Consider the following 14,293-nt stretch of genomic DNA (forward strand, 5'->3'; position numbering starts at 1 on the left):
TGACCTTTGCATTGCAGTTATCCTTGAAATTAGATTTGTTTGGTATGTGAGAGAAGAGGAATGTTACATGAGAAGATGACCTTCATTTGATTTACGTTTAAACATTGCAGTTAACCTTGAAATTAAATTTGTCTGTTGTGAATAAGGAAGATTGTTATATGACCTTCATTAGAAATATGTCTATCTAAATGGTATGGATAAATATTTCATGAGGGTGTGACCATGAGCGAGTTATAAGTATAAAAATGTATAATGATTTTTGTTTGGTGTGTAAAAGACAAAAAATATCACATTATGTGACGACCTTCACTTGATTTTCGTTTAAACATTGCAGTTAACCTTGAAATTAAATAGTGGTTTTAATGTTGTGTACACAATGACATTGTGACGTGGTGCATTTGAATTGCAGTGGATTTTCTATATAAGAGAGGATATCAAAGTGAAGAATTACATTTCGTTTTGTGCCAATCCTGCAGTGAGTGTCTACAATAGTGTAAAATTTGTGTTAAAAATTTTTGAAGTGAGAACAATTGTATTTATTGCTAACTAGATATTACAGGGAATTATAATATTATAAAATGGAATTATCAATTGATGAATTAAATAAAATAAATAGTAATATTAAGGGTGAATTCAACGATATTATGCGAGGGTCAGTTTCCTCGTTGGAAATTGATATCCGATAAAAAAAAACTATCTTTTGTCAATACACGTTTTGGAAAATCCATTTTAGCTATATTGTTTGATGAAAAGTGTAATTTAAATTTCAAGTGTTTTTTAACAAAGAGGGTTACAGAACACATAACAGAGGATATTTTTAATAAAATGAATTCCTCTTGGGAACAATATACGATAACTTATTTAGGTCAAAGTGAGCCTGCATTTAAAGATGTTAAATGTAAAGCGTTGATAAAATTTGGAATTATCATTTAATTTTTGTTCATTTAATTTAAAAAAAAATATCTAGTAGTAACGAATATGTTTTATAGAGTATATTCTAGTCAGTATAAGTAATTTACACTATTTAGTCAGTATCATAATATAAGGTGGTTTCTTTGTTAATGTTTTATAATTCCAATAGATAATGAACAATTTGTTATAATCTTAATACTATAATACCCGTTTTCATATCATTTTTTTTACTAACTATTGAAAATGTGGATGCATTATGCTAGTTAAAATTGGACCGATGCAGAGGACCTCCAGTCAGCCGTAAAGAGATTGATGAACGAGCTAGATTGTGTGGCAATTGTCTTCACGCATCTAATTATGACTTGAATTACTGCTTCTCTGAAGAAAAAATTAAACAGTTGGAGGAGGATTATGAAAAGTATCGCCGTGGCGCTTCGTTATGTGCTGATTATTTAAGTGAAACTTTAAATTTGGACAATTTTTGTGTGAAAATGGTGGAGATAGGACTAAAACAATTTGTTATTTCTAATTTGTTGGATTATACCATATAAAGCTGTTGTAAAACACAAATTAGCCTTTCAGGAAAATAATGATGGCGATGAAGATGATAATCAAACATAACATTAAATTTTTATGTAATTTATATATTATCTTAAAATGGTATAATATGATATAATAATGATATTAACAAATTTTATTGTATTAACTATTTGTCTTTTTTTCTTATTGTAATGTGGTGTGAAATAACAAATATTGTTACCAAATATATAATTTTTGTGTCAAAGTTGAGTTGTGTAAATAAATTTTATTATTATTGGCAAAGTTGTTTTTGTTGTGTGGTGTATTGTGTTATTTTATTTTGTTTGTAATAAAAATTTTTATGTTGGTTAGCTGCTAATTGTGAAATACAAACCGTTCTTTGTCTCACCCTGTACTTTACCTTTTCCCTTGCCAGCTGATGTTAGATGCTTATTTTACTATTTGTGATCTCAGGAGTCGGTTCTATTGATTTTTATACACAAACAAGTACAATGCAACACACCAAAAAAAAAATGGAGATTAAACTTTGATACAAATTTGTATTCCAAAATTTTGTTGTGGGTTGACTTATAACTTTCAATTTGTAGCTCAAATTATGAATACCTTTCTTAACACTAATAAAGAATATTTTTATTAATTTTGTAGTCTTATCTAATTTAGTGCAATCAAATACAATACACAGATTGGTTTAAAAAAAAATTAACTCTATTAGCAATTACTTTAAATTAGTCAATTTTTAACACATCTTGTTGTATTGTATTTTGCCTATCTTACAGGGCATAATCTCTTTTTGACATAAAATTCTACTCTAATCAAATATGGCCGTTCGTATTGATATTTTCGATCGATCTCGAGGATTTTGTGTAGTTTTTAGCAATATGATTATTGGGTTTGATTTATTTTTAGTCAGGTAGGTTCTATTGCTTATTCTGCATCTTTTTATTAAGGTTTGATACGATAGAAAAATATCATTTATAGGTTATAGCTATATGTTTGTTTCTAGTGCACTTTAAATTTTATTTTAGGTACCTGATTTTCGCTAGCTTGTATTTTTCCTTATTGGAAACTGCGTTGATGTTCTGCATACCATTTATGGGGCCACTGGAAACCTCTCTGGACTCCTCACAACTGGTAACGGAAATTTTTCTTTTCGATGGTAAATTGCTTTCTTGTGTTTTTTGATAATGCCGTGGTTTTTTTTCTTTTGATTATAAAAAAAAGGTATTGGGGTTGTTTTATTCTTTATTTATTTTATATTTATTTTTAATCTCAAGAAAACCACACATAAACGGCAGCTTTTCGTCGTGAGAGCGGGTCGCAGGTTAGGAAGCAGCTAGCTAAAATTGTTTATACAGTATGGTATTAAATTGGGGCGGCGCCACGTAACATATGAGTGTAAGATATCTATGTGTATTCTGCAAAGTTACGGAAGTCAGAACACTTCATACAATTAGGGTTTTACTGAGACTGATATTTATTAGTCACACATACAGGGTGAGTGAAAATAAGTGAGATAATTAGAAAGAACAAAAATATTTATTCTAAATCCCAGACTAATGGTTATTCGCTTCAGACAAATATAAGAACATTTTATAAAGAAATAATTCGTATTAATGAAATCAGGTATATAATACCTACAAGAGATTGATTGGATTATAAAGTGATCAATTTAATATTAGAAGCGATTATTAATTTGAGAAACAATATGTAACAAGGATAAAGAACAGGTTTATGTTATTGGAGTTACTCCAAATCTCGCTTATTCATAGTACTATGCCTTAGCGTAACAATATCATATTTCAAATAAACAAATTATATATATATATATATTTATAAATGCGTGCATTCAGTATGTTTCATCAAAAAAAAAAAGAATTATAACGCTTATATAAAAATTTATGTAGGTAATATGTATTTCTGTTTTATTTTAACCAATTCATAACAGGAGAGAGTATAAAAAAAGTTCTTATCTGTCTTGGCGGCTTTTCGATGAAGTGGTCGAGTCCTATAGATGAAGGAAAAGGGAGGCGTCAGGTCCTAAATTGGATGGAGCTGTATATCTGCGCCTAAAGTTTGACTCGGGAACTGGAGAGACACCACGGAACTAGTTTTCCGTTTAGAATTTAAATTAAAATGCCTTATTGCCCTTAATTCTGGCCCATCCTTAAATCTAGCCTATCCTTAACCTTAGCCTGTCCTTAAATCTCTAAAAAAAAATATGAAAGAAAAAAATTAAACCCCATCCCTAATGTTTTTTTTTTTTGGGAAGATGATAAACAAAACAAACTCACCTTTTAAAGAGATTTGTAAGACGAAGAAGAAAAAATATGTACATAAAAACTGGAGCTTGGCTGCATGTATTAGTTATATAATCGGCATATCTTGAAGAGGCTGAGTTCAATTTCTTGGGATACTATCAGTCAGGCCCGGTCTGGTCATGTCGGGCAGTCGGCAAAACCCGATTTATTTTGAAAGATAGGCCCCAAACGACTAGTGAGGCGCCAAAACTATAAGAAAATTTTTTGTAAATTCTTGAGATATAGACACCGTAAATTGCAAAGAAAAAAGAAGAACGTAAAAATGAAAATTGAATCGTTTGTAGAAATGAGATTTTCCCAGGTCAAAAAAATAACACAAATTTTATTATTTTGCCTTATATCCCTATAAACAGTGTACCTACAGGAAAAAAAGGGAGAAATAAATATATATTCCAAATCGTAAGCCCTTTAAACTAATAACTGCTTTATCTATAAGCCGTGAGCTTGGGGGAAAAACGAGAGAAATTAATATGTCCCAAACTGTAAGTCTTTTAACCTTAAAATAACCCTTTACTCTATAGCCGTATAAGTTATGTGCCCGGAAAAAAAAATGAGAATATAAATAATAACCAAGAGCTTTAAAATTTTTTAAATCCCTCGGACTATGTTCAAACTATTATTGATTTCCTGTATCCTGAGTCGATAGGTTTAAGTTTATTACCTATATTAATATAATTTTAAAACCAATAATAGCTTGGACGTAGGCCATAGAGCTGTAACGCAAATAAAATCTCTGAAAATGACATGAGTACTGCAGTGGTAAGTATACTTATATTCATACAGATAGCGGCATAGCGCTTGAAATGAGCTTTAATTTGAACTGCAAATAGATATTTGTAGATTGTACTGGAGCCTGAGAAATGACGATTGAAAGTCACCTATCCCAATGAGTTTTTTTTCTGTTAAAAAAAATTATTTAAAAACAGAATAAGTACTATAAGGGCAAGCATATTAAACGTATATTTTTAATATTTTAAAGATGGTGCTTGAAATAACTAATAAGCTTTAATTTGAGCTGCAAATAGATGGGAGAGTTTGCCTTGCAAGCTCGATCCAGATGGCAGCATGTAAATAGCTTCTGTCATGTCTGCCGCGTTTGCGCGTTGCACGCTGCGTTAGTGAAACACAATCAATTTATAAATTAAAATTTGAATGAAATTTTTATTACATAAAAATCGTATAGACAAACTTATTTTTGCAAAGGTAATGAAATCACCTTGTAAATAAACTTGCAGGGATAAATGCAACAAAAAAAATAAATGAAGAAGCTAGAAAAGTCATTTTTGACGAATTTTGGAACCTTGGAGATCATACTCTGCAGTGGGATTTTCTTGTAAGGTGGGTGACACAACGAGAAAAAGAGCAGGTTACTGTACATAATAAATACACCAAAAGGAATTTCTCTCGCAATTATAAGTTTGTCATTAACAATAATGAGAAACCAACTTGCAAAACGATGTTCTTAAATACGCTTGCATTTTCTGAAACAGTTGTAAGCGCCGCTTTGCAAAAAATTGGTGAAGATGGTAAAGAAATAAAACTTGAAAAAAGATATTACTGGAGAGGCTGTATAAATCAGCAAAATCAGAGAAATCCATGCGATCCAAAGTCTCCCAATAAAGTATTTTTTGTGTATAATTTTGGAGAAAATCATAAAGAACGAGACTTACAAACTAGACTTGTATCAAGGTTTGCTGCCAATTGATGGTAAAAAATTAAGCGGTCTTTTGGGTCTGTGTACGGCTAATTTGATACCACCGATGTGTCGTGGATTTTACAACTCCCTTCGGCCTGCTAGACTGACCACCAGGAAGAAAGTAATATTGACCAAGATGACTCTGACTCTGAATCGTAATAAATTTTCCTTTTATGTCATTATTGATTATTAACAATTATTTTGTTATCTAAAAATAGAAATTGTTTAATTTTTCTGTACCTAATTAGTGTAGCAAGTTGTTTCACAATAAAAATTTTGTCGACTAAAACTGTAGTAACTCATTCAAAATCCATTTTTCTCTTATCCTAAACTATTTTATTTAGATCATCAACAATTAATTAAGACCTAAATAATAATTACTTTATTAAAGAAGAACGATTTAGCTCTTGTAATAAAAAAATAACGAACACTATTATTTTCTCAACTATTCAAATGCAATTATCTCAGTATAACCAAATTTGAGATACGACAGTTTTCCTTCCCAGAGTCGATATGATAACAGACAAAACCAAATAGGCCCCGATTTCGATTTTTTCCCGACGGCCCCTGAAAGAGCCAGACCGGGCCTGCTATCAGTAGACATCGAGGAGTGAATGGCGTGGATTTTTCGTGTGCAATTTCAAATCCCCAAATGTAGGAAAATTGGTAGTTAATAACCAGCACACCTTATCCCATCGCCTACCAAAATTTAACTCCCCGCTCGATTTTCTGAGAACCCGAAGGTTCTGGTACCACGGAAGTACTTTAATTTGGTGGGGGTAACATTTCCGGAATAAAGGATTGATGATCTCGGCAACCAGAAATACAAATACAAATAGTAGATATATGTGACACTCAATATCTGAAGAATGGGAAAAGAAAATACCATAATGGGACTGCTAAATAAGAAGATTTATTTGATGGTAAGTATTTAGTATTTAGGTAATTAGTAATTAACCCAATTTTTTGTTGTTGTAGGTAGGTAGGTAAATTACCGTAAACTGGAGAAATATATGGATTCATATAACTTGTGAACCAGTTTTAAACAAATGCACCTACGACATCTTTTATTTAAAGTTGTAGTATACTAATATAGATAATATATTTTTTTTTATATTGTTGTTACCATTACCTGTATAAGTATGTTCCATTAAATTCTACAATATTACTTATCAAGTATTTTAATTTTTCTGCTACCGTATTACATTGTAATTGTAAAATTAGTTATTCATAAAGTAATTAATATGATTTTACAAATTTTAAGTACTTTTCTGGCGGAAGTAATTTTAAATGCTACAATAACAAACAAACTTTTAACTTTTCTGGTAAGTTTAATTTTCTTACTTGACTATTCTTTCTTTAGTAAATTTAAATTTTGTGGAGCTGCTTCTTTACTCTCTGCATTCTTCAAAACCCAAGCCGTAACCAATCAACAAACTTTTGTTTCTCATCCTTTCTAGAATTTTTTGGTTTTAATTTTTCTTAAGGTCCCTTCACAAAATTTCAAGTCCTTGGATGTCCTTTTTTTAACAACACTTTTCACTACACCCCTTATAACTAATACATTTTTTGCAAATGTCCTTTTAATTTAACGTACAATTTTATCACTAATTATTAAAATATTCCTTATTATATGTTTTTTATATAGGTGATCTCCAGGTACTTGAAAAGCCAACTTTGGTTTTGACATTTGTGAAAATTTATATTTTAATTTGACAATTGATAAAATTTTCATACTATGACTTAAGTTCCATTGATATATCTTCTATACCAAGGGTCGGCAACTGGCGGACCGCGGTCCAGATCCGGACCATGGAAGGTAAAATACTGGACCGCCAAAAATTGTTTGAAAATATAAATTACTCAAATAAATTATTATTTAAAAATTATTTTTTTTACGTTTGAGTGCCACCCTTACCATTTTTTCTAGTATTTTACAATTGTGACTGATTTGAGTTCTTAATGCAAATGGAAATAAAAAATTAGTAAGAAATATGAATTTTTTTCTGGACCTCATTAAAAAATTTCAAAAGTATCCGGACCCCATCTAATATTACTTGCCGACCCCTGTTCTATACAGTTACTCGTCTTCCCATGATATGTATACCATATTCATCTATAGATATTTGGCTTTTATTTGATATATGTCACTCTAGGTTTAAATTCTGTTTTCTCAATGTACTGAGTGTTAACAAGTGTCGATGTCATGCATTCTTTTGAAAAATTTATTTTGTACTTGTGAATTAAATTTAAAATTATCAATTTTATACTATGTGATATCCTTAATTGTTATTTATTTATATTCAGAATCTTTATATTAACAATTTTTGGGAATTATTTTTCTTAGGTATCAGGTTCTAGTTTGACCGCTGGTCAAAATGATAAAAAACACACAGCAATAATTTTTTATTAAATTCTAACGTTTCGCTCCCGATCGGGAATTTTTTCAAAGATTATTTTTCAAATAAAACACATTATTTTGTACAAGTCACACTAAAAACCTGAAAATATAAAACAACTTAATGATTTACAATTTTAACATGCATTACATTTTAATTTTTACAATAATTTTTTTGTTAATACATACCTAAGAGCAACCAACTCCATGTATAATATAAAAGAAAAGAAAAACCAAAATTTTTTAAAACAACAGTTGCATCAGGAGAACTTTTTTGTTATTCATTTTTATTTTGCATTTAATTTTTGTGTTGAACATCATCATAATTTAAACTTTATGTGTGAAAACTATTAATTTAGGAACCACGATACAGATATGTGGAAGTACTGATATCGAGTGAGAGCAAAAACAACGATTCAAACAGATTGTCCGAATGGTGGCAAATTTTTGTAGAAATAAAATGAAAGAAGTGAATATCAGAGACATCTAGGAGATTTGTTGTAAACCAACGAGAAACAGAAGAAAACATAATTTAAAAAAAAATTAAAGTGTATCCAATAAATGAACCATATTATTAATTATTAGAAAACAGTAGCATTTATTTAATTAAATTGTGATATATCTGACTTAGGTTTCTTATATCAGTTTTGTCATTAACACTATTTTTATTTTTTTTAATGTAAATCATTTCCTGAATTAGTCTTTTATTGTAATTAGGTTCTTTGACTAAAATTTTAGTTTTATTAAAATTAAAAGAATGTTATTTACCTTCATATGTTTATTAAGAGCAGTAGAATAGTTTTTTGTATATTTGTGGCCTTTTAATCTGTTTTCTAAATTTTGTGAAGTCATACCTATATATTGACTATTGCAATCATTACATGGAATAGAATATACAACGTGAGAATTTTTTAAAATAGGAGTTTTACTTTTTAAAGGTGTAAATAATTTATTTAATTGGTTGAAAGATTTATGAGCAACAGAAATCTTATAACAGGTGGGCCAAAAGAAATCACCCTATTGGAAGATGCTCTTATTTTTGCAAATGGCGGCCAATGTCAAATCTGTTTTGACATTTGTGAACTAGACAGATGTAGAATACAAGTGAACAAGCCATGGAGCGATACACTCCCCAACAACGCGGAATAATCGTGTCTATTTTTTTGCGTAACAATTCGTCTGTGGTGTTGGCGCAGCGCGAATTCCGTCGCCGATTCCCCGGTCGTCCGGCACCGACTGCGCAAACACTGCGCCGTTTGGCCACCAACCTTGAAGAGTATGGGACCACACGAGACGCTGCCAAGAGTGGCCGGCCCCGGAGCGCCCGTTCTGCCGAGAATATCGCCGCTGTTGCCGAGGATGTCGAGCTGTCGCCAGAAACATCGACCAGACGCCGTGCCTCGCAATTAGCCATCAGCCGGTCGTCCCTAAGGCGAATTTTGGTCAAAGACCTGCGCATGTTGCCGTACAAAGTCCAGTCCGTGCATCAGCTGCTGCCTGTCGATCGCCAAACGCGTGTAACCTACGCCCAAGCCATCCTCAATCTCGAGGACGAAGTGGACGATTTTTCGAGCAAAATCATAATGAGCGATGAGGCTCATTTCCACCTCAGCGGGTACGTGAACAAGCAAAACTATCGCTTCTGGGGCACCGAAAATCCACGAGTGATGCACGAGGAGCCATCACACCCGCTCAAAGTAACTGCATGGTGCGCTGTTCACGCTGGAGGAGTCATCGGGCCAGTTTCATATTGATTAAATTGCAATGATCAAACTGACTAAAATTTCTATTCAATTTATTTTTACGATTACTATGGAATCCTACAATTACAAATCTAGGTTTCTCAAGTTGTGTTGCAGTCTTGATATTCCAAGTGTGACGCTAAGTTTCTTGTAGGAGAGGATACTCATGTCGTTCCCAACCCCTAAATGGAACTACCAATTCCTTTTTCCTAGCTACATAGTCAACCAATTTCAACCTTTCCACATCTGACACTGATATATGACGCATTTTCCACAAAACTTTATTTAATACAACTTTAACTGGCTCGTTTTCGTTAGAATTTATTATAGCGTTGATATCCGAANTACATATATAATTTTTTTTTTAGTCGCTTATTTTTTTTTATTGCATTTTTGGAAATTACTTATGTCCCTGAATTCGAAAAGTAAGATCGCGTCCTCTCATCCTTATGTAAAATTTTGAGCTACCCCCACTCCGATTATCTTACTAGTTGCGAAATCAAATTTTATACCATCGTTCGAAAGCTTTCTCTTTCTTCTTTATAACAAAAAGAAATCAACTTTCTATCCCTTTTAGTAGTCAAGTTATAACGAAAAAACTGTTTAAGAAATATTTCGTTTTTTACCCTTAACCCTCGTACGCGACGCTTGACGATAAAGTTTATATGAAATTTTTTCTCTATTCATCCTCTACTATGACTTGCTAGCATTAAAAAAAAATTCAACGATTGGTTTAATTTTTAGATTTCAGAAATTTTTTCAAAAATGTTCAAATTTCAGATGTGTAGGTTCTTTGTTACAGGTTTATTTTTTGAATAATTTAATACAAGGTCGATTAGGGAATGTCAAATCATTTTGAATTTTTGTATATTAAGCAAAAAATATGTGACCTTGACATACTACCTATTGCGATTTTCAGAAAATAGCATTGGCCAAATTTTTCTAATCTATTGAACTTTATTCTCTTACTCTACTCTTTATACTGTATTCTAGGTACTTTCATTTCATGTTTAAAAAAATCCAAAAAAAAATTTCAAAATTTCAATTTCAATTTTCGAGTTTGGTCTTTTCTGATCACGAATTCTGAAAGAGCACCCTCGAAAGCATAAATATCCACATTGTCATATTTTCACTTTTTCCGAGTGAATAACTGAAATTTTTTGGAATCGTCTCTTAAGTCAAGCGAACAATTTCTTTTATCTTATTTTCTATTTATTTATTTATGATGAGCGAAAATATTAAGTTATGTAAAGTGTTCCATTAAGGCCTATACAATAATGTATAATGTTTCATGGATTCGTTACTCCCCACCGTAATCATTAGAACCATATTGCAGATATTAGTATCTGAATTGAAATACTCATTTGCAATTAAACATCCTTAGAAAAATGACTTCTGACTGCGTGGTTGATATTCAGTCCTTCAAGATTAGTAACAAGAAAGGAGAAATCAGGTGGGCTGTGAAGGAACTGGGGATTTATAATGGTAAAATTTCTTACCATTATATATTTAAGCCACCTTTTCCCTTTCATCAGCTATCAACAGAGCTACAAAAGGAGGCGAATTGGGTCATGAATTTTCACCATGGTATTCCATGGGATGATGGTTATGTATCTCTCGAAGATTTCCCTAAAATCCTTGAGGGAGCAACCAAGACAGCTGGAATTATTTTTGTTAAAGGGAACCAGAAAGCAGAATTCCTGAAGAAGTATATAAATAAGCCGATAATGGAACTTCCGGAACAGCCCAAATTAAAACCAACCATTCCGGAATGTTGGAATCACAAGCTGGACAGTTGTGCATGTGCATTAGCTAATGCTTATAAATTGTACAATTTATATTTAGAATACGTAAAATAAAGAAATAAGTTATATATTTTTGTCTTTTATTATTTTCCATGTAATATTTAAGAATATACCTTGTTCAAATTCTAAATCAAAATATTCAAGTACCTAAGTTATACATTTTTTGGCTGTTTTATTAGTTTACCTGTAATAAAGAAATATTATACATTCTTGAATTTCATTATTTTCCTTGTAATATTCAAAATATACAAATAAGTTATACATTTTTTGGATGTTTTTTTAAAAATAAAGAAAATACCTTGTTCAAAATCTGAATCAAAATATTCAAGTAAGTTATACATTTTTTGGCTGTTTTATTAGTTTACCTGTAATAAAGAAATATTATATATTCTTGAATTTCATTATTTTCCTTGTAATATTCAAAATATACAAATAAGTTATACATTTTTTGGATGTTTTATTAAAAATAAAGAAATAAGATATATTTTTATCTTTTATTATTTTCCATGTAATATTTAAGAATATACCTTGTTCAAAATCTGAATCAAAATATTCAAGTAAGTTATATATTTTTTGGCTTTTTTATTGGTTTACCTGTAATAAAGAAATATTATATATTCTTGAATTTCATTATTTTCCTTGTAATATTCAAAATATACAAATAAGTTATAAATTTTTTTTTTGGATGTTTTATTAGTTTACCTGTAACATAGTTGTTGTAGTGCTATAATTAAGAGCATGTATTGTTCAAAATCAGAATTAGTGTAAAGGAATAAGTTACATTTAAGAACAGCAAAAGCAAAACTGTGGTAGAATGCCTCAAAACGATCTAACGTTTCACTTCATCTGCGCAAGCTTCCAGCAGCATTGCGCATATAAATGACTCGTATTCTTCTGTAAACCGCACAGTTTATATTTACACTTCTCATACTAATCCGGTGTTCTTGCTGCTGCTGCTGCCGCTGTTGTTTTCCTTGATTCAGTGCGACCGTACAGTGATATAAAGTAAACATGAATCCTGAAACCATAACGTCTATTAGTTCTACAATTGTAAGAACTACTGGAGAAGCCGTAAAATTGGTAAAAACTGAAGAAGAGATAATCAGTCAAATCAAGTTAGTGAAAGAGAATGTGAAATTGTTGAAGACAGCGATAAAAAATAGAATTAACCATCAAGAGGAAGCCGAAAATCCTTTTAAATTAGAAGGAAACTTAGCATTATTGAAATGTTATTTAGCTAAGTTGCAACACCTAAAACATATTTCTAGTAAAGTTGGAGCGGGCTTGGAGGATAATACTGCCGAAAAAAAACGTAGTCGATATTTAATTTGGCATTCGATTGATTCTTGCTTCGATGGTCGAGTGTGTACAGGATTAATTGCAAATTTAAGTATCAAAGATCCATTATGCTTCTTAAATAAAGCCTTTAATAGTTTTCAAAGGAAAATTAAAACATATCGTCAGAAATCAATGCTTAAAGTTAATGTTGTATTAGTATGTAATTTTATTAAACCTCAAAGTGGTGATACTGATATGAAAACGTTTTCTACAAAAAATCATATAATCGATATAAATACTAATTTAAAAACTTGGTACAGGGATAACGTAATTCATGTTTTAACAAATAAATTAGAAGAATTTAGTGAAAAAGATTCAGGTTGGGCTCTTTCAGAGGTTTTACATTTAAAAGTCAATATTAACAAATTTTCACCTTTGAAAGGGGGAACATCAACTTATGTGAGTTTACCTGATTTTATATCACGGAAAAAAGCTGTTGTAAATATAGAAAATGACGATTCCTTTTGTTTTCTGTGGGCTGTGGTCTCCGCTCTATATCCATCTAAAAATAAACATCCTGAAAGGAAAACAAGTTATCCTCATTTTAAAGATGTTCTAAAATATGATTCTATTGAGTTTCCAATAAAACTTGATGATATAAAGAAGTTTGAAAAATTGAATAACTTGTCTATTAATTTGTATTGTATAGAAAATAAATACGTTCTTCCGCTTTCTTTAAGCAATTATAGAAACAGTGACAGAGAACCCATTAATTTACTGGTGCTGTCGACAGAAAAAAATAATAATAATTTTACTGGATTCTCAAACGATAAGACATTTTTCCACTTCGCATGGATAAAGAGAATGTCAGCACTACTTTCAAAACAATTATCTTCTCATGGACATAAAACTTTCATATGTTATAGGTGCTTAAATCATTTTACTTCTGATGATTTACTTAAAAGACATTTAATTTACTGCAATAACATGAATAAGTGTGCCCTCAAATTACCAAAGGAGTCGGACAAAATTTTACAATTCAAACATTTCAGTTACAAAGAAAAGGTACCTTTTGTGATATATGCTGATCTTGAAAGTATTCTTGAACCGTGTGAAACCTTAGGAGTAGAAAACTCCAATTCAGTTAATTATCAAAAGCATACACCATTCAGTGTGGCATATTATTTGAAATGCTCATATGATAATAATTTATCAAGCCTGAAACTACATCGAGGAGATGATTGTATAAAATGGTTTATTTCAGAACTACAAGATATTGCATTAAATGTTAATAGTATTCTTAAAAATCCAAAAGAAATGGAAACTTTATCATTCGAGCAAGAAATAAATTATGCTACTGCAACAAGCTGTCATATATGTACCAAACCATTTACATCGAAAGATATCAAAGTTCGCGATCATTGCCATCTTACATCAAAATACAGAGGTGCTGCTCATCAAGATTGTAATCTAAATTATCAAAACTCATTTAATATACCTGTTGTTTTTCATAATTTAAGCGGTTATGATGCAAATTTTATAATAAAACAATTAGCTACTGGTTTTGCAGGTCCAATTCGGTTATTACCAGTTAATAAAGAAAA

The 14,293-nt window shown here is 30.9% G+C and overlaps 1 protein-coding gene across 1 annotated transcript; it reads left to right on the top strand.

Moving 5' to 3' along the window:
• The first annotated feature begins 8,895 nt into the window (after positions 1–8,895).
• LOC111692405 lies at positions 8,896–9,618 on the top strand. Its single transcript, XM_023456410.1, has one exon. It carries the CDS (start codon positions 8,980–8,982, stop codon positions 9,616–9,618), a length of 639 nt encoding a protein of 212 aa, XP_023312178.1. The 5' UTR covers positions 8,896–8,979.
• Positions 9,619–14,293: the final 4,675 nt, after the last annotated feature.

The sequence above is a fragment of the Anoplophora glabripennis genome, unplaced genomic scaffold (genome assembly GCF_000390285.2).
Source record: "Anoplophora glabripennis isolate ALB-LARVAE unplaced genomic scaffold, Agla_2.0 scaffold1461, whole genome shotgun sequence".
Taxonomy (NCBI): domain Eukaryota; kingdom Metazoa; phylum Arthropoda; class Insecta; order Coleoptera; family Cerambycidae; genus Anoplophora; species Anoplophora glabripennis.